The sequence below is a fragment of the Nomascus leucogenys genome, chromosome 5 (genome assembly GCF_006542625.1).
Source record: "Nomascus leucogenys isolate Asia chromosome 5, Asia_NLE_v1, whole genome shotgun sequence".
NCBI lineage: Eukaryota > Metazoa > Chordata > Mammalia > Primates > Hylobatidae > Nomascus > Nomascus leucogenys.
In genome coordinates, this window is record NC_044385.1 from 32,752,539 (window position 1) to 32,773,454 (window position 20,916).

Sequence of the window (20,916 nt, forward strand, 5' to 3'; positions counted from 1 at the left end):
TGAAAAAGCAGACAAGAAAATATGCAGGGAAAGACTGTGAGTAGGACTGGAGTCTCTTTTGATTGGTACAGGTTCTTATTGACAAAATAAAAAGCATGTCATGATATATCCTAGGAAAAATACTTGAATTTAGCATGGACTTTTCCGTGAGTGGTTCTTCAAAAATTTTCAAGAGTAGAACAGCAGTGGACTGGCAGATGCAGATGTTGTACAGGAAGAAGAACCCCCTGCTCAAAATACTATCCAGTGAGCCTCAGGATATATTTTCTTTTAATTTTGCCTCCTTGAAGGAATAAGATACTAAAAAGATGCATCTAGAAAACAAAAATGAACTCTGAAATTTAAAATGTGATATCAGAAGTGTACAACTTAATAGACAGGTTAGAAGATAAAACTGAGAAAGTCTTACCAAAAAACAAAGTAATGGTAAGTCGGGGACAGGAGATAAAAGAATAAGAGGACCTGTCTAGGATGTCCAGTATTTGAATAATGGGAGTTCTAAAAAGAGTGAACAAGGGAAACAAAAGGTAATTATTCGAGAAAATATCCCTGCACTGAGGAATGGGAGGTTCTGCACTGAAAGGGCCAAAGATGGTAGCTGCAAAGAGACACATTGAGAGCTTTAAGAAGTGAAAGTTTTGGCCTCTGGGTAGAGGAAGTGGTAGGGCCAGGTCTCCTCTTGGCTTCCTTTAAACAAGCCCTGAAGAATATTCACCTCTTCAAACTATTGCATGTATAACGATTTAAAAAACAAAAACTTTGGTAAGATTAAAAAATAAAAGACATTAATAGATGTTCATGAAAGGGAAAATCCAAATGCCAATGAATCTGAGAAAATCTAGAGATTCTCTCTTAAACTGGACATGTGTTGTGACAAATTGGGAAAAAAAAAAATCTATCTCTATATATAGTCCACTAGGATTTGTGGTGGGTGAGTTCCTGTAGGACCTGACCCCGCCGACACAGCTGGTCACCTTATTGCTATGATGTTGTCTATGATTTATTCTACTCATGGGTGAGAAATGGGGTGTGATTCCTGTGGGTTTTGAAATATGTGTATATTGTGGAGTGGCTAAATCAAACCAGTTAACATATGCATTATCTCACATATTTCTTTGTGGTTAGAACACTTAAAATTTACTCTTTTAGGCTGGGTACGGTGGCTTACACCTGTAATCCCAGCACTTTGGGAGGCCGAGGTAGGCTGATCACAAGGTCAAGAGATGGAGACCATCCTGGCCAACATGGTGAAACCCTGTCTCTACTAAAAATACAAAAATTAGCCAGGTGTGGTGGCATGCACCTGTAGTCCCAGCCACTCAGGAGGCTGAGGCAGGAGAATCGCTTGAACCTGCTGGGAGGTGGAGGTTGCAGTTAGCCAAGATCACGCCACTGCACCCCAGCCTGGTAACAGAGTGAGAGTCCGTCTCAACAAAAAAAAAAAAAAGAAAAAAAATTTACTCTTTTAGTGATTTCAAGAATACAATACATTGTTGCTGGGCACAGTGGCTCATGCCTGTAATCCCAACACTTTGGGAGGCCAAGGATGGAGGATCACTAGCCTGGGCAGCATAGCAAGACCCTGTCTGTGAAAAAAAAAAAAAAAATTAGCAGGGCATGGTGGTGCATGCTTGTAGTCCCAGCTGCTTGGGAGACTAAGGTAGGAGGATTGTCTGAGCCCGGGAGGTCAAGGCTGCAGTGAGCCAAAATCGTGCCACTGCTCTTCACCCTGGGCAACAGTGAGACCTTGTTTTGAAACAAACAAACAAACAACAAACACCAATATACTGTTACTAACTATGCTATGGTCACAATGATATCTTGAACTTACTCCTCCTGTCTAACAAGGCTGGATTTCCTTTGACCATCATCTCCCCATTCCTCCCATTCTCCACCCTCTGGTAACCACCATTATACTCTATGCTTCTATGAGTTCAGTTTTTTAGATTCCATGTATAAGTGAGAACATGTGTTATTGTCTTTCTGTAACTGGCTTATTTCATTTAGCATTGTGTTCTCCAGTTCCATCTGTATTGTGGCAAATGCCAATTTTGTTCTGTTTTAAGGCTGAATGGTACTCCCTTGTACACATGTACCACATTTTCTTTATCCATTCATCTGTGGATGGACACTCAGGTTGATTCCATATCTTAGCTATTGTGAATAATGTTGCAGTGAACATGGGTCATCACAAGTATCTTTTGTTGGTCTTACCCAGGACAATCATGGAAACTGTGTACACCTTGGCATTTTCTTTATGGGGATTTTCGTGAGGAACAGAATTGGAAGACAAGCAGTAATATACAGGTAGTCTTATTTGTTTGTTTGTTTTTCTTTTTTCTTTTTCACCTTGAGGGACTGTAATGTTAATGTTACATTAACATCCAAATGAGTTAAGAGCCAAACTGTGGATAAGATTTGACTTTTCTCAGCTCATATAAGGTGAGCCCTCTGCAGGATTTAAGCAGTTAAATTCATCTCACTTTTCGTAGGAACCCTTCCCACCTGATTCCAGGAACTACATTGTTGAACCCTATTGAGTTAGAAGGGTGAAACTAAACTTCGTGAGTCTGGTTGAAAACTGGCTCTCCAGTCAGTCATTAAATCTAAACACTTCTTTCCATTGTTCTGAACCACCTGTGCCACAAGAATGCAAACTGATTTTTATGTGAACAAAAGGTGATTATTTTTAAAAGTGTGTTTTGAAAAAGCAGTCTATTTATTATGATGAATTAGGGGGCTTTGGTACTTTTAATTATTTTGACACTTCAGTCCTCTTTTCCATTTATCAGGAATGGCACCAGTGTAGAGATGCAGCCATCTCCCCCCTGCATTTCACATCAGTATGCTTGCTTTGTATTGGTGCCCATAGATTTTATCATAATGCCAACAATCTGAAAAACTGTGTTCTAGCTTTCATTTACAAGGGCAACATGGCCCATGATTGGAAGAACAGCTTTCTTGTATGTGTGTCTGATAGGCAGATCTGTGTATCCAGGGCACACTATCAAAGATAGCTCTTGGAGGCAAGCATAGCCCACCTTCTGGAAGTGACTCTTAACTGGCCATGTACTCTCTGGATTAGTAACTACAGTAGGTCATTTTGAGACAGTTTTCTAACCAAAAGCTTCCTGGTAGGCTTTTATTTTCCTAGATCCCCAGTCTGTGATTGTTTTTATGATATTCTCTTGCTCTCTGAATAGAGACATTATTGAAGCAGGAGTGACATGAGAGATCTTTCAGGCTATAGAATAAACTTTTTGACTTTTGGACTTAGTGTCAGCTCCATATGTCTGCCACAAAGTATAAGTTAATTGAGGAAAATATATAAATATGTGCAGAGTTGTAACTATAAATTTTTATACCCATTCAAAGCTATCCAGGCATTGTGTCCTACCAGTTCTTCATAGTTAAATCAATGTTTCAGTTTCTCTTTGAACCTACAGCACAGCAGAGAAGTAAGCAAGTCTTGCACACCAGCTATTGAAGTGAAATAGAAGAAAATTGCAATTTGGAAATTTCATGAGCATAAGCCACTCACAGGTTTTGCTTAGTTTCCTTAGAAACTGCTTCCAGACCTTTTCATTTATCTTGAAACCACTACAAGAGGAAAATTCACATCTACTGTAGTGTCATGTTAATTATACCACTAGATGAAGTCACGTGGTGGGGCTCCGAGTATATCTAGGATTTCAGCAGTTGATTTGAAGGAATGAAGCCAGAGGAAACCAAATATCTCTTATCTCTAGAGACCTTCACTAAGGAACATGTAGCTATGAGTCCACGTAGATGTAATCTGATAGAACTGTAGGCTGCGAAGCAAGCTGGGTGCAGCACTATTAGAGAGTATTGCCCCAGCAGAGCTACCTAAAAACATTTAGTACTGGTATAAGGGAATGATGACTGGAGGAAAGGCTGGAAACCCCAGGTAAAGAACTCATCCATCCTTGACATAGAGAGTAAACGTGCTAAGTCAGGTACTTCTTTGTGTCTATATTGCCTCATTTTTAAAGTGGGAGCAAAAATAGCTGCCATAAAGAGTTGATGTAAGGATCGGACTCTATACAGCTGAGAGGCAACATTATTGCTTTTTATTCTTCTAGCAAACATTTATTGAGCGATCTGTGCCAGGTACTTGATTCAGTGCTTGGAACACATAAACGAAGAAGGCAGAATCCCTGGACCCGGTATGGGGCCTGTGGTCTACTTGGTCTCATTAGAGATCTCGTCACAGAAGTAAAAATTATAATGCAATGTGGTGACCAGTAAGGGGCTGCAGCAGCCTCTTCTCCTCACGTGTGGGTAGGGGGATATGATGAAGGGATTTCTAGAGAAGGTGACTCCCAGAGCTGAGTCTCAAAATTATTATCCAAACAGAGGATGGTAGAAGTATTAATGAGCAGATGCATCATATGAGTGAAAAAGCGGTGGCAGGGAATTATAGGTTGGGGCACCAGGTGAAGGGTAAAAGATGGTTAGAAATTGGTTCCAAGTAGGATGGGAAGCAGTAGCTTATCTTTCCTCACCTGGTGCTTATTTTGGTGTATCTCCTTTTAGATAAGGTCTCCATGAAGACAGGGAAGGAAACTGTGTGTGTGTGTGTGTGTGTTGGGTCCCAAAGTGTAGGCACATTAAAGAGTCAATTAATTTATACTTAGTGGCAGGCATATGGAGCTGACACTAAGTCAAAAAGTCAAAGGAAACTGTGTGTGTGTGTGTGTGTGTGTGTGTGTGTGTGTGATCCCAAAAGTGTCGGCATTAAACAGTCAATTAATTTATACTTAGTGGCAGACGTATGGAGCTGACACTAAGTCCAAAAGTCAAAAAGTTTATAGCCTGAAAGATCTCTCTTGTCATTCCTGCTTCAACAGGCGTTTTTTCTTAGTGGCAGCATGGATCTGTAATGCATATTGCAATATAGAATATGTGGATTCTTCTGTTTAGGTTCCTGGAAACACATGACTTTTTAATAATATGTGCTCCTCCATCATTAAAAAGGGGTGGTCATGGGAAATGTTTCGTCACTTTGGAAATGTGAAAAAATGGGAGAGGGAGAAGCAAAAGTCCCTTGCAGATTTTCCTCATTGCTAGTCACAAAGAAAACTATAGTTTATAAATAGCGATGTCTAGACATATTTTATGTAGAATTTTTAGCGATTTGAACGGATATGTGTTGCATTTTCTTTTCTCTTTTGAAAGAACATTTCACTTAAGAAATAGTTAAATCATAGTTTGTAAAATGACACTCGATAGCAGCAAACAGCCCTCCTCTGCTGTATCATAAATGCCTGGAATATCTTTGGGTAAACACAGTGACATTTCTTTTGACCAGGTGGAATGACATGGGGAATATCACTCATAACAAGTCGACCATTCTAGTGGAGCTCATCAACAAAGAAGAGACTGCCCTCTTTCACACGGTAAGCAAAACAGACAAACGGAGACAGGGTCTGACAAGACACTGGCTTTTGGACTTTCCAACTCCTAATGTCTTTTCCTTGCTCTCCCTATCTTGAGATAATAAATACTCCCTTGAAGAGATGCTTTATAATACTTGGTCAATGCTATCATTACTCATTCCAGGATAGTGGTGATGAAATACCCATGTTTAAAATACCAGGTTTCTGTTCAGGCGCAGTGGCTCATGCCTGTAATCCCAGCACTTTGGGAGGCTGAGGCTGGTGGATCACTTGAGGTCAGGAGTTTGAGACTAGCCTGGCCAATATGGCAAAACTCCATCTCTACTAAAAATACAAAAATTACCCAAGCATGGTGGCAGGCACCTGTAGTCCCAGCTACTCGGGAGGCTGAGGCAGGAGAATCGCTTGAACCCAGGAGGCAGAGGTTGCAATGAGCCGAGATCGCGCCACTGCACTCCGGCCTGGACAACAGAGCTAGACTCCGTCTCACAAAATAAAATAATAAAATAAAATAAAATACCAGGTTTCCAACCTGACTTTTGACTCTAGGACTCTGGTCCCTCCAACTGCCTCATGTGTGATGGATCACATTATCTGGCGTGCTGCCTTCCTCAGCACTCTAGTTACAGCCCTCATCTAGTGACCCCTGATTCTATTGCATTCCATTTGCTTTTGCTGGAGGACCTGAGTTTTCTTTCCCATCATAGCCTTAGCTTAATCTGAAGTAGCTGAGGGACTGACCTTCTGTTGAGTGCCTCCTCGAGAGCCAAGGCATCTCACTGCCTCCAATTTAATGAAGTCTGGTGTTTATTCTATGCTGTGCCTTGATTCAGTTATTTATTTTGAAAGCACTTGGTCGGGAATTACATAAAGACATGCCAGTTCATCAGTGTAACCCCAGCGCTTTGGACATAGGGATTCCTTAGCAGACAGCAGGTTCTGCCACTCTTTGGCAGGCTTTGTAGGCATAGCTGCTGCTGAAATTCAGCAGGCTGGTTTACTTTGCTGGCCCATGTGTTATTTTGTGCTTGAGATGAAGGTTGGAAGGGATGTGTCCCTCCTCAGAAGAATCTTAATGAAATGTATAACTAATTCAACAAATGTTTATTTTTTTCTCTGTCTCTTCTTTTCCAAGGATGATATCGAAAATGCCAAGTATATTTCTCGGTTGTTTGCCACACGACACAAGTTTTACAAACAAAACAAAATCTGCACTGAGTAAGTAAACATTTAGTCCCCCCCGACTGGATGGCTTTGTCAGATTAAATTAATGTCCTTTTGGGGTGCTGTAGATCTCTTTTCCTATTCACTCTTTTTCCTTGTTCCTTGTAGAAGCTAAAGAAGTAAGCTAAAACCAGGGCAGGAATGAAAACTTTAATGATGAAGACTGTCTAGTGTCGTGCATATGCCCAGAGAGAGAATAATTCACAAATTGACTGTGAATGCTTGGCTGCCTGGATGGGTTGGCCCACATTAGCGCCTTTCCAACCCTCTGCTAGGAGTTTGGAGAAGCGGAGCAGTTCCCAATTTGCCAGGGTGCCCCTTCGTGTCAGACGCGGAGTGTGTTCAGAAGTGGGTAACAGAGTGACGAGCTAGCTTGAAAGAGAAGACGCTCCTGTCATCCTCAGCCCCGTGTCGCTTACACAGTTGGCTAACCCTGCGTGTGCTCCTGGGTCATGTCATCTGACTGTAAATGAGAGGCCAGGGTAATTAGAGGAAGATGTGGAAGACACTCATAGGTGTCACAAATCCGTGTGTATTTTTTAAATTTAATTTGGAAATAAAGATGATAAAGAGGCGTGTGATGAGGGCACTTAAATGTGGCCTGACCTCAGATGGAGCGTGCTGGGGCTCACTCTATCGTTGTCTTTTTCTTGGTTACCTTCAAAAGACGTTCCTCAGCCGAATACATTCAGCGGTTTGGGCGCCCAATGTGTTTAATTTTGTTTCAAAGAGTGTCAGGGTTATAAATGCAAGAGAAGAACTGCTTTTCCACTTCCACAGTGGACACATCCGAGAGTATGTAGAGTATTGTCCTAGAGCAGTTCCTGCTGAAGAACGCGGCTGCTTTATAGCTGGAGCTCCAGGTCATGGCAGAGTTTTTTCTCCACACTGTGGAGGCTCTTTCAAGCCAGTCGCTGCAATTGGTCACTGTCGGGGTCTGAAAGTATGTCTGATAGTATTAGGCCTACTCGCTTGGTTTGCAAATGTAAATCAGAAGAAGGCCTGATCGGGGAGTGGCAAGTGAAGCGGCTGTAAGTTTCTTCTAGACACATTCTTGCATGTGCCCCACCACACCATTCTCTTGAGCAGGTTCCTGGTAGGTCACTTCTGTGTATTTCTACTCTGCTGTTGCCTTTGACTTCTGGGGGTGTCTTTGACATGAACAAGAATGCTATGCTTGACTTCTGTAGGGTGAATTTAAAAACTGAGAACTGGATTTTACTCTTGTCTTCTGATTTAACCACAGCTCAGCAAATGGTTTTACTGTAAAATTTACGGAGGGTTTATTTTTCTTTTGTGGTCTTTTCCTCCAGTATTAGTGAACATCACATATTAGTCTGAAAACTAAGAAGAAATTCTGTTTCTCAATTCTGCTTCTGTAATAACCATTCCTTTTTTCTTCCTAACCAAGTATAAGAGTTTCCTAACCTCTTACCTGATTAAAACCTGGGGCACACTCTCAAAATTATACACACACACACACACACACACACACACTCTCACACACTCTCTCTCTCTCTCTCTCCGCCCTCTCTCTCTGTCTCTTCCATTAAATTCCATATGCAGTTCAGCGTCCCAGCACAATGTTATGGCCTGGGGCATCCCTCTGGAGTTTTGTGAACTGGCATAATCTTAACAGCATCCTTCTCCACGCATGCACAGCAGCATCCTTCTCCAGAGGGCGATACTCTCTGACCTCTAAAAGATCGTTATTGATTTTTCTGCTCCTGCAGAGCTGCTGCTTGTCATCTGGAGGTATAGCTCAATTGAGTGGCTCCTCAATTTCTTGATATAGGGAGAAAAATTAGGGGGCAGTATATATAACATAGGTCTGATAATATTGTATTATTTAGCCAGTCATTTAAAAATCCACCATTGCTATATTACCTCTATCATTTCATAAAAGATATTTTCACCAAAAAAGTAGGAAGGATGAAATCTCAGAATAAGGAGAGTCCTTAAATTGAAGAACTTACCTTAATAAAAAACTGTACATGTCCTGTTTTTTGTTTTGTTTTGTTTTTTATGTTAACACTGAGAACGAGGGAAAATACTATAGCATTTGGGACCCGTTGCTTGAAGGCGTCTTTGATTTCAACTCTCAAGAATTTGCTAATACTTCCAATTCATTTTTTAATCTCTACATTTAAAAATATGTTGGTTCTTAGTCTGGGAAATATCTGATCAATGTTTGTAAAATGTATCATCTTAATAAAAAGTATCTTTATATGGTCACACTAAAAATATTGTATCTATTTTGTATTTTCATTTGACTGGAAGTATTTTAAAAATATTTTTTCTTGCATTTTTTTAAAAGCTGTGAAAGATTTTACATATATGCAACAGTAGAAAGAGTACAATTTTTTAAAATCCATGTAATAATGGTGATATTTTTCAGTCTGGCTTATTTCCCTCAGTCTTTCTATAAAAATAAGCCTCCATTTGTTTAATATTACTTTGTAAAATTTATTCTAAAAGTATCCTATCCGAACATTTTGAAAATAAAGAAAAACAAAGGAAATCAAGATTGTTCTTAGTGTTACCACCCAGAAATAAGCCACGTTTATGTTTTGATGTAAGGATTACCAATTCTCTTCCTCTCCCTCCCTTGTCTATCTGGTCTTTTTATATCAGTAATAATAACCACTTTCATTTTTTCACCTCTTCATGTAGACAGTCAAATTCTCCACCCCCCATCAGACGCCAGCCCACCTGGAGCCGGTCCTCTCTGGTATGTATAGAAGCTGCAGTGATCAAGTGATCTGACTGTTGAGCATTCTTTGTTATTAATTTGAGGTGGGGGGGATGATGAGGGGAGGTGAAATTTTGTGAGAACACAGAGGCGTCATTCTGTCAAGCAAGTGCGATGCACACCCATTTTGTCCCCCTTGGACCCATCCATGCCCACCACTACCCTAAGTGTGGCTGAGGCTGAGGGTTTACCCTGAGAGTAGGTCTTACTCCAGGCCCATGGGACCATGTTCCATCAGCATACAGCCCATGGTGTGTTTTCATTCCCTCGCTCATCTGTTCTGGTTGTTGTGTAAAGATACATCTTCAGTTACGAGCTCCACAAATTCCTTTGTGTTCACTGCTGTACAGAGAGCTTAATAAACTAGTGAGAAAATGCCTTCTAAATGAGCTAAAATTGAACGGATCTAGTTGATGGTCTCAGGCAGAGTATCTGATGGGGAAAATTGATTGCATATTTCCTAATTTTAGGCCTTTTAAAAAAAATCAGATTTCCAAAGCACTTCCATAATTTTAGGCTTTAATTAGCCAGAGTTTGAATTGACCTAGCTTTAGCTGCAGTTTTTTTGTTTGTTTGTTTTAAGCTGCTCTCCTCATCGTGTGAATAAGGAAACACAATTAATTTCAATGCATGTGTTCTGTCTTAGGCTATGTTTTATTTTGAGGATTACTCAAGGATAACAGATGTTAAGAATTGGTTTCCTGTAATGTTTTCCACTTGTTTTAACTCACAATTCTTTTACTTTAGGTTATGATTTTTTTACACAAAATCAAAATAAACATATGACCTTTTAACTTCTCTAGATCAACAATTCTTTCAAGTTGATAGAATGCAATTGAATTTTTCTTCATATTCAATGTATACACTATAGCATGTCTTTAACTTGTCTTTTGAAGGGAACGTTTTGAGAAAAATTTATTTCCTGGAAAATGCTTAGATGTGGACTCTGAATTCTTGAGTTGAGCCATTATATCATCGCAGTAATTCCTGAGTGCCTGTGTGAATATTATTTCTCTCAGTATTATGCACAATATCTCACATGTGGTCCTGGGCCCTGGAGATCTAAGAGATACCTTGGGCTTTCCCCCGAGTACCAATAGATTTGTTCATGGCACTGATTTATTTATTCTTCTCCTTTATGAATGTTATCTTCCTTTTCCCTTCTTTAGAGTATAGATGTCTTTATTAGCAAAATAATTTTTCATTTACACCCTTGAAACCCTATGGGAGGCAAAGTGTTTTAAAGCTCTCTTGTGATCTTATCTTGTCCTTATTATCCAGAGAGGATGCAGAGGCTTACCTATTTTATTCGGATGAAGACAGTTTATAGGAAGTCTGATCCAATTCATGGCTTCCCCCTTTCTCCTGTCCTTTAGGTTTAAGCCATTTCACCAAGAGTTTCTTACAATGAGTGAGTAAGACCAAATAACATTGTCTCTTGGCTTCCTTGCTGATAACCAGGACTTCTCATTGCTGTTTTTCACCTGCCCTCTTCTGTCTATATTTTGGCGTCAACTTTGTTTCTCTATTAGCAGGTCTGGGAAGAAATGGAATAATGTATTAGAATATATAAAGAGATGAAATAAATAATATAATCCTGAAATGTTGTTTGAGGGATTAGCTATTATTGTCCTTTGACAATGCTGTTTGTGAACTGGCGTAAGTCTGCTCATTTATGTCAGTTCATAAACCGTAACTTACTTATTGGATTTTTTTTAAATAAGGCAAGAAAAGACAGTAAACCAATTTTGCCTTGCCGTGTATTTCTATTCCCTTGTACAAATCCCTCTCCACTGTGTTTTTCTTTAAAGCCTTAAAATGGTTGTGCTACCATGGAAAAATTTAGTTGAATTATGTATTGCCAAGAAAAGGAAAAATATTTTTAAGTTGCAACTCAAAAATCAGCCAAAGAGAGACTTGGGAATATAGCACCTTTTCTTTGGTAGGCCCGAACTGCTTTCTTAGATTGATTTCAGTTCTTCGTTTCTTCTGTCTTGATTCCTTTTAATTCTTGGATCCCTTTTTTTATTACCCCTTTGAAGATGAAGCATTGTTTGTGGCAGAGAAAATGATAGGTGAGTTATTCACCCAGCTTCAAGCTCTTGGCCAGTGTGTTTCTTCCATTGAGGGATGCTGAGAAAGTGTGACCTCTGCTGGATTTGGGTTTCTTGGTTTGATCTCAGATTCTTCTCTCAAAATAGTAACCTTTAAAATCTATAAGGCTAATAGAAATATAAGAGATTGGCTGGGCACGGTAGCTCACACTTGTAATCCCAGCACTTTGGGAGGCCAAGGCGGGTGGATCACTTGAGGTCAAGAGTTCAAGACCAGCCTGGCCAACATGGTGAAACCCTGTCTCTACTAAAAATACAAAAACTAGAAGGGTGGCCGGGCGCGGTGGCACACGCTTGTAATCCCAGCTACTAGGGATGCTGAGGCATGAGAATCTCTTGAACCCGGGAGGCAGAGGTTGCAGTGAGCCGAGATTGTGCCACTGCACTCCAGCCTGGGCAATAGAGTGAGACAATGTCTCAGAAAATAAAAAGAAAAAAGAAAAATATGAGAGATTATCCTGTTTGGTGGCTTACAAACATAAGGGTTTTGAGGGTTTTTTCCCCCACAAATCAACACTCTTATTTCAAACAAATTCTTACCTGGAACCTCAATACGTAAATAAAGTGGATATTGCTTGAGGTAGTGGGAGAGAGGAGCTTGATTTGACTGACAAGAAACTGAGACCGACTGAGGTTAAATAGCTTGCTCTAGATTACATTAGTGCATAACCGTCTTTCCTTTGTTGGTTCACCAAATATTTAATCCACTGAAGTTTTTTTGTTTTGTTTTGATTTTTTTTCTCTGAAAACTTGTCCCTCTTCCGCAGCGTGAAGTTATTCAGGTTCAGTCTAAATAGCCATCTTTAAGAGACTGTGGAAAAGATTCTGCACTGCGGTGGTGGGTAGACAGGGCCCTTTGACACTTGGTTCTGCAATGGGGAAGGTCAGCAAGTGGTCTTGAGAGCTACACACTCATTGCTGTGGGCCACATTTTAGATATTTAAATAGATTCAACCTGGGCTCAGCTTAACACTAACCCTGTTCCTATTTAAGGTTGATGTGGAGCTGTGAACTGGGGTCTCAGGCACAGCGATGCTGATGTGTAGGAGCTTGTGAATGTAATTTTGAGAACAAAACAGGTGTCCCCCTTATTCTCATTTCTGAGATGGGTTATAATAATTTACTTTCTCTTTCTTTCTTTCTTTCTTTCTTTCTTTCTTTCTTTTCTTTTCTTTTCTTTTCTTTTCTTTTCTTTTCTTTCTGTCTGTCTGTCTGTCTTGACGAGTCTTCCTCTGTCACCAGGCCGGAGTGCAGTAGTATGATCTTGGCTTACTGCAACCTCCGCCGCCCAGGTTCAACAACTCTCATGCCTCGGCCTCCCAAGTAGCTGGGACTACAGGTGCACGTTGCCACGCCCAGATAATTTTTTTTTTTTTCTTAGAGACGAAGTCTCAATCTGTTGCCCAACCTGAAGTGCAGTGGCGCGATCGCGGCTCACTGCAACCTCCACCTCCCAGGTTCAAGTGATTCTCCTGCCTCAGCTCGCGAGTAGCTCGGACTACAGGCATGCGCCACCATGCCTGGCTAATTTTTGTATTTTTAATAGAAATGGTGTTTCAATGTGTTGCCCAGGCTGGTCTTGAACTCCTGAGCTCAGTCAATCTGCCTGCCTTGAATAATTTATCTTTTCTAAAAGTTATTATTTTGAAAGAAGGCATAGAGAACTTTCCAAGTATATTAGAACATAGATAGTAAATGGTTACATTTAGTCTTTGATGGTAACCTCTTTCTCTTTCTGATCTTGAACCAACTTCACTTCTCCCTTACCGTTTCTCCAGTTCCAAACTTAGTGATGAGTTGGGAGTGCAGATGGGTAGAAGAAGGTTGAGTCAAAGGGGTGGCAGGGACAGCAGCTGCCACGAGCCTCCCTGACGACGTGGCGGGACTGCCGTGTGCCCAGGCCGGCTGTGTGAGTCTCCGTGACGACGTGGCGGGACTGCCGTGTGCCCGGGTCGGCTGTGTGAGTCACCAGCCGTGTCTGCCCAGGCCTCCCCACCTCCTCTGTGTTCTCTGTTTCAGCCCAGGCAGCAGCCGTACATCCTGCCTCCCGTTCATGTCCAGTGTGGTGAGCACTACTCGGAAACACACACCTCGCAAGGTAACTCTGGCTTGCCGTTCTCCCTTCTTAAGACAAAAAGTTGAATACCAGTAAGCAGTAAAGAAGGCTTTAAAAAAAAGATGACAGGGATGCTTTCTTTTCAACTTTGTCATCGTCTGAATGACAGTAGCTAACAGCTTCAATTTGTGGAAGGCCTAGACTATCAGTTACCTCTGATCAAAAAATTTCCCCAGTATTGGCTGCTCAGGGAGTCGGGGCCAAGGCAGCCAGCAAGTCCTTTTCTCCTCCCTTTCCTAAGGGAGCTTAGAGAAGAGAGTGTGACAGCTCAGCCCAAGTGAATGCACTTCACCTTCATTGCCAGTATCAGAAAGCTCGTGGCAGTCACTCAGCTTTTCATGGTGACATAGAACACAGGCATGCAGAATAATTGGAAGAAATAAACAAAGTCAGCCTTTTCTTTTAGCTGTTTTTCTCATCTCTTTCTCCAGCCCCTTTCTTGGTACACTTGCTTTTTTCTTCTCTGAGTAAGGTAAATCTATTTTATTCCTCTCTTTCTCCCAAAACATCTCCCATGCAAAATGTGTGAAAAAGCTTCTTCTATTAGTAATGACTTCATGATAACAACTAACATTCATAGAGCAATTGTGGTATTGCTGTAAGTACTTGCTATATATTGTCTTATGTCATCCTTAAAATAAACCTATAGGTACTATTATCATTTCTATTTTACAGTTATAGAAATTGGAATACAGAGAGATTAATGATGGAACTTATATATGAAAATCGGTAACTTATAATCATTATGCTAACTGCATTTCAAAAAGAGAGATGGTAGAAAACCTTGGATGTTGGAAATGTAGTAAATGGATAATACAGTTTCTGCGTTATCAACTCCTGGCTATTTTGAATCCTCTGCTGTCTGAAAGTGTGAGCATGAAAACCAAGACAATCAGGACTATTTAATTTAATAAAAATAGTACTTTTTATAAAGAGACTGGCAAAGTTACCACATTTCTATGGGAAGGCGCCAAACCCTATGGGAGGCGGATAAATTGCGGCACATTTGTCTCTGTGTTCCCCCTGTTTTTTGTGCCTGTCTTGTCTGATCAGATCTCTTTCCACATTCCTCCTCTTCAGACAGTTGAATGTCTTCAGTCACCTTTTCTGTTTTTCACCTTCTCTGATTTTGTTTCTCTGTTTTGCTCATGTTTAAATCTGTAGTGTAAAAATGAATATATTTTGGCCACAGAAAGGCAAGAGGTTGCCTTCCTTGGGGTGTGTGTGTGAAAGAACACCAGACACCTAGAATGGGCCTGATTTTAGAAATCTACTTTTTCTCTCTTTAGGTACCTCTTTAAACTATAATTAATTTTTACTCGAATTGACCTAAGTGATGAAACCAGATCTAGAGGGGATTTGGGGAATTACCAAAAAGAACTCTTGATTCTAATTTTGCCCTTTATTGCTGCTCAGGATGAACTAGCTGTGCTGACACCCTGGCTACATCATTTGTTTTGTGTCTTTAGAATGCCCAGCAGTCCCCTGGGTGAAGGGGCTTTTTCCATTGCCGTCAGGAAGAGCAGCTCTGAGTACTTAGTAATTGAAATCTATTGCCCTATTTAAAGTTCTTGACTGTCTTGTCTAAATATTCAGTCCTATTGCCGAGCCCTGCACAAGAGGACAGGTCTCCCCAACTGGAGGGCCGTTGTTGGTGCCTGATTTCAAAGCTTATGGCAAAATTGAAAACTTCCTCAAGCAACACTTACTCCAAATGTGTGCATGCCTTCTTCCAATAGGTTCCCTTTTTCTTTTCAGTATGTCTTAAGGTGTTCTTTCTGTATGTTGGCATTTCATCCAAGATAGTATCGGTTATTCTATGGAACATGTGGGTGGAGACCATGGGATTTCACTTTTTATGACTTATTTAAATTAGAAGTCACCTCATGAGTGTGAGGATGTACTTTGTTGTGGCAGGATGGCTTGGAGGTTCACGTGCCTTTGTTTGACTTCTTGTAGACAGCATTTTTCATGGGAATGAAGAAGCCTTGTATTGCAACTCTCACAACAGCCTGGACTTAAATTATTTAAATGGCACTGTCACCAATGGCAGCGTGTGTAGCGTTCACAGCGTCAACTCCCTCAACTGCTCGCAAAGTTTCATCCAGGCCTCCCCTGTATCCTCCAACCTCAGTATCCCTGGGAGTGACATCATGCGGGCCGACTACATCCCGAGCCACCGGCACAGCGCGATCATCGTGCCCTCGTACAGGCCAACCCCAGATTATGAGACAGTCATGCGCCAGATGAAGAGGGGGATCCTGCATACAGACAGCCAGAGCCAGTCTCTGAGAAACCTTAACATCATCAACACCCATGCCTACAACCAGCCAGAGGATCTGGTGTACAGCCAACCGGAGATGCGGGAGAGGCACCCCTACACTGTCCCTTATGGGCCACAGGGGGTCTACAGCAACAAACTTGTCAGTCCATCTGACCAGAGGAACCCAAAGAATAATGTGGTACCAAGCAAGCCGGGGGCAAGCGCCATCTCGCACACAGTGAGCACCCCAGAGCTGGCCAACATGCAGCTGCAGGGCAGCCATAACTACAGCACGGCCCACATGCTTAAGAACTATCTCTTCAGGCCACCGCCCCCCTACCCACGGCCACGACCTGCCACCAGCACCCCAGACCTGGCCAGCCACCGCCACAAGTATGTCAGCGGCAGCAGCCCGGACCTGGTGACCCGTAAGGTGCAGCTTTCGGTGAAGACCTTCCAAGAGGACAGCTCTCCGGTGGTTCATCAGTCTCTCCAGGAGGTGAGCGAGCCCCTCACGGCCACCAAGCACCACGGCACGGTGAACAAGCGCCACAGCCTGGAGGTGATGAACAGCATGGTGCGGGGCATGGAGGCCATGACGCTCAAGTCTCTCCACCTCCCCATGGCTCGCCGCAACACGCTCCGGGAGCAGGGACCGCCCGAGGAGGGGTCAGGCAGCCACGAGGTCCCCCAGCTCCCTCAGTATCACCACAAGAAGACCTTCTCTGATGCCACCATGCTGATCCACAGCAGCGAGAGCGAGGAGGAGGAGGAGGAGGCTCCAGAATCGGTGCCCCAGATCCCCATGCTCCGGGAGAAGATGGAGTACAGTGCCCAGCTGCAGGCGGCCCTGGCCCGCATCCCCAACAAGCCCCCGCCTGAGTACCCCGGCCCAAGGAAGAGTGTGAGCAATGGGGCTCTGAGGCAGGACCAAGCCAGCCTTCCTTCCGCCATGGCCAGAGCCAGGGTGCTGAGGCATGGGCCGGCCAAGGCCATCAGCGTGTCTCGGACCGACCCGCCAGCTGTCAACGGGGCCTCTCTTGGCCCATCCATCTCGGAACCCGACCTGACTAGTGTGAAGGAGCGGGTCAAAAAAGAGCCCGTGAAGGAGAGACCTGTGTCTGAAATGTTTTCCCTGGAGGACAGCATTATAGAGAGAGAGATGATGATCAGGGTGAGTGTCCTCCTCTCCCGGGGCATTTTCCAGTGTGAAAGCACATGCTTCAGGCACTGAGCAAGGGGCAGGGCTTATGCAGGGAACGTGGTAGGTTTTTAAGGAATCATTGAGCATTTAAAAGGTAGTACTTTATTACACAAAATGTTGAGTTTTTGCCCTTTCAGATAAATCTTCCATTCTCATTTGTGGCTTCTAACAGGTGTACTTGGTACGTTATTGAGGCCAGTGCCTCAGCCAGCATTTTGCTGTTTATTCAAGGCTCGACTTCCAATTGGGTAAGCTGGTATTGGGGAAGCTCACCTTGCTGTGTCTTTTAGTGTTTTGTTTTCTTGAAGGAAAGCTGTCTCCCACATCCAGTTAGAAATTAAAGAGCAACATCCCTATACCGCCTTCTGTATAGATCCATAAGTCAAGACTCACCAATATTGTCTGGACTATGATATGTCTAGCTTTATATTCAGATTTTCTTTCAATAGATGTTTCACACAGATTCAAGAAAATTATAGTAATTGGATATATAACTCAGTAATTGGATAAATAATTCTCCATTGAACTTATTCTATCAAAAATTCACACACATATGTGAATACACACATACATGTATATACATACATATTACCACTTGAAGATCCATCCTAGTATTAGACATGAATAGCTCTTCTTCATAATATGTACAGAGCCAGGTATGGTGGGGGACGCCCACCAGGTGTCCCAGCTACTTGGGAGGCTGAGGTAGGAAGATCACTTGAAGCCAGGAGTATGAAGCCAGCCTGGGCAGTATAATGAGATCTCATTTCTAAAATAAAATAATTAAAAAAAAAAGAACCAGCCACACATGATGGCAGGAGCCTGTAGTCCTAGCTAATCAGGAGGCTGAGGTGGCAGGATCGCTTGAGCCCAGGAATTCAAGGCTTTAGTGACCTATGATTTTGCCACTGCACTCCAGCCTGGATGACAGGACTAGACCTCATCGCTTTAAAAAAAAATATTGTACAATTTGGGGAGACAGTTAAGTTGTCAGAACAGGACTACGCAGGTGCATGTAGAACAACGAAGTGAATCTGTTCTTACTAATGAGAAAATGCCTGGATTATAGCTACTTTAAAAAATCTCGGCCGGGCGCTATGGCTCACGCCTGTAATCCCAGCACTTTGGGAGGCCGAGGCGGGCAGATCACCAGGTCAGGAGTTCAAGACCAGCCTGACCAACATGGTGAAACCCCATCTCTACTAAAAATACAAAAATTAGCTGGGTATGGTGGCGTGCACCTGTAATCCCAGTTACTCAGGAGGGAGGCAGGAGAATCACTTGAACCCACGAGGCGGAGGTTGCTGTGAGCCGAGATGGCGCCACTGCACTCCAGCCTGGATGACAGAGAAAGACCTCGTCTCAGAAAAACAAAGAAAATCTCCATTGCTGCTTGCCATGAACATTTTCACTTCTTAAAAAAAAAAACCTATTAACTAGAACTAATCAAAGCCAGATTGACTTCTCTTCATTCACCATGGCTGCACCATAAGGTAGCCAAGCCTAATTTTAGGAACTCCGAAACAGTTGTAACTTAAAATTTGCTTTGATGGATTCCATTAGGCCACCTTCATTTCCAGGTCTTCCTAACCCATCACTGGGATTCAACCCGAAAAGAACAATCAAGCCCCAAAGATTTAAGGAAGCCAAGTTCCCGGGGTCGGAAATTGAATCTGTAGCAACCTTGTTACTTTTGGAAAACCTTAAGAACATTCTCAACGTCACAGTTCTGGCCAGCCCCACTAGAGTAGTGCTAAGAGATTTTTATACAGACATGACTTTTTGCAAACCTAGAAGGAAATTGTGCAAGGTGTACCTTTGCCTCTAGCAAAGAAAACCTTTGGCTTGGAATGGAAGAAATGTGTGGGTGGGTGCTATTGGGAGAGAGCTTTCCCAGCATGGAAGAAAGCAATTTATTGGTGGAAAATGATTTTTCAATACTTCTTCCAGACCACTTAAAAGCAACGTTAGCATCAAGAACCTATCAGTCTAAGCATTTAATTTAGCTATTTCCCCTGCCAACTTGATACTTAATGATGTCCACATGGTCCTATAACCTCATTTTGGTTGTATTCATCCTCTTCTCTTGTTACTCATATTAAACAAATAGCCTGTAGCCAAAATCTTGGCACGGGTCTCCTCCTTAGAGCTCCTTGCATTATCACAAAGGAACAAGGAGATTTTCACTATTATTTTTTCTCCAGATGCTTTTCCATTCCATTCATGTGGGTAATAATGACTAGCAAATTTTAGCCATTAACCTTTAGTTCAAGAAAATAATTACCCCATTTTCTACTTCATTTTCCCTGTTGATTTCTTTTTTCCCCAAATCTGCTACACTCAGGAGCTCAAGGACACCAGCAGACCTTAGAGGTGGATTAGGAGCTTCTTCACTGAGCCAGGAGGCCAGGCAAGGTGGTGACAATGCCAGTGGCTTTGAGCCCAAGATGAGTCTCCATCTGTTTTGTTTTTAATGCAAAAACTCACCCCATAGCCTAAGCAGCATTCCCACAGGTCAGATACTTCTCTGGTCTTCTCACTATGGGCAGCTTTTGCCAGCTTGATGGGAATTCATGAGAGGTGATGGCCGTTCTAAGGGCCCTCTTGATCAGAACACAATGAGAAACTTTTAGCAAAAGAAAACTCAGGGGCTGGCGGGGTGTGCAGGTATGGTGAGAATTTGCCCTCTGGCCAGCTCTCTTGGAGCTGCTTGTCTATTTGATGGATGGTTCAGCCGCTTTTGTAGCTCCTCATTCTGGCTCCTGCTGCTTCCTTGAAGATACTTCCCTGCTTGTAGTCCCCTAGCCAGAAGTTGATGCACTGAGAAGAAAAGGCCCTCTGATCACAGATCAGAGCTTGTGAATTATTATTATTATTTTTTTTTATCTCTGGTAGCAAGCTGATAGGGTGAGTGAGAAGGATCAAAGAGACATACTTTGATTTATCACTGAGTAATAATCCTTTCCCAAGAAAGAAAAGTTAATTACTTTTTGTCTTAGACCCAGTTAGGGTCGCCTTACAGTGCAGGTGGAAAGAAAGCAGGACTGCTGAGAGGAGCTCAGGACCCATTTTCCAGAACTATTGCCTTCTCAAAACTTTGGAGAGCAGTGGAAACAGATTCCCAAGTGAAAGAGGTGACAGAAATAAAAAAAGAAGAACTCTTTCTCCCCAAAACTAGCAGCAAGCAAACAAAGACCTAAAAATTTTAATCCAGAATCTTCCCCCAGGGGGTTCCCAAGAATTAAGAGACCAGGGCCATTTGTAAGAATATTAGATCTTTTGGTGGTAAGTCCTTGGGTACTGTAAACCCAGAAAATCTGAGGCAGATCTCAGTTAATGTAGAAAGTTTATTCTGCCAAGGTTGAGGGTACACACCTGTGACACAGCCTCAGGAGGTCCTGATGACATGTGCCCAAGGTGGTCAGGGCATGGCTTGGTTTTATACATTTTAGGGAGACGTGAGACATCAGTCAATATTGGTTCTGTCTGGAAAGGTGGGACAACTTGAAGCAAAGGCAGGAAGACTTGAAGTAGGGAGGGGGCTTCCACGTCACAGGTAGGTGAGAGGCAAATGGTTGCATTCTGTTGTTTCTGATTAGCCTCTCCAAAGGAGGCAATCAGATATGCATTTATCTCAGTGAGCAGAGGGGTGACTTTGAATAGAATGGGAGGCAGGTTTGCCCAAGCAGTTCCCAGCTTGACTTTTCCTTTCAGCTTAGTGATTTGGAGCCCAAGATATTTTCCTTTCACAGTGCTTTTCTCACTTTCTCCCAGTAACCTCCTCTGAGATACTCCCTTGGTTTGTCTGATGAGTCGGCTGCAA

The 20,916-nt window shown here is 42.4% G+C and overlaps 1 protein-coding gene across 1 annotated transcript in view; it reads left to right on the forward strand.

Annotated features, from left to right (window-relative positions):
• Positions 1-20,916, forward strand: part of PTPN14 (protein tyrosine phosphatase non-receptor type 14) — a 205,272-nt gene that overhangs the window by 151,769 nt on the left and 32,587 nt on the right. The window contains exons 8-13 of the mRNA XM_030812879.1: positions 2,219-2,307; positions 5,333-5,420; positions 6,556-6,638; positions 9,318-9,375; positions 13,530-13,608; positions 15,586-17,063. Coding sequence (XP_030668739.1) covers positions 2,219-2,307; positions 5,333-5,420; positions 6,556-6,638; positions 9,318-9,375; positions 13,530-13,608; positions 15,586-17,063 — 1,875 coding nt within the window. The remainder of the gene's footprint in view (positions 1-2,218; positions 2,308-5,332; positions 5,421-6,555; positions 6,639-9,317; positions 9,376-13,529; positions 13,609-15,585; positions 17,064-20,916) is intronic.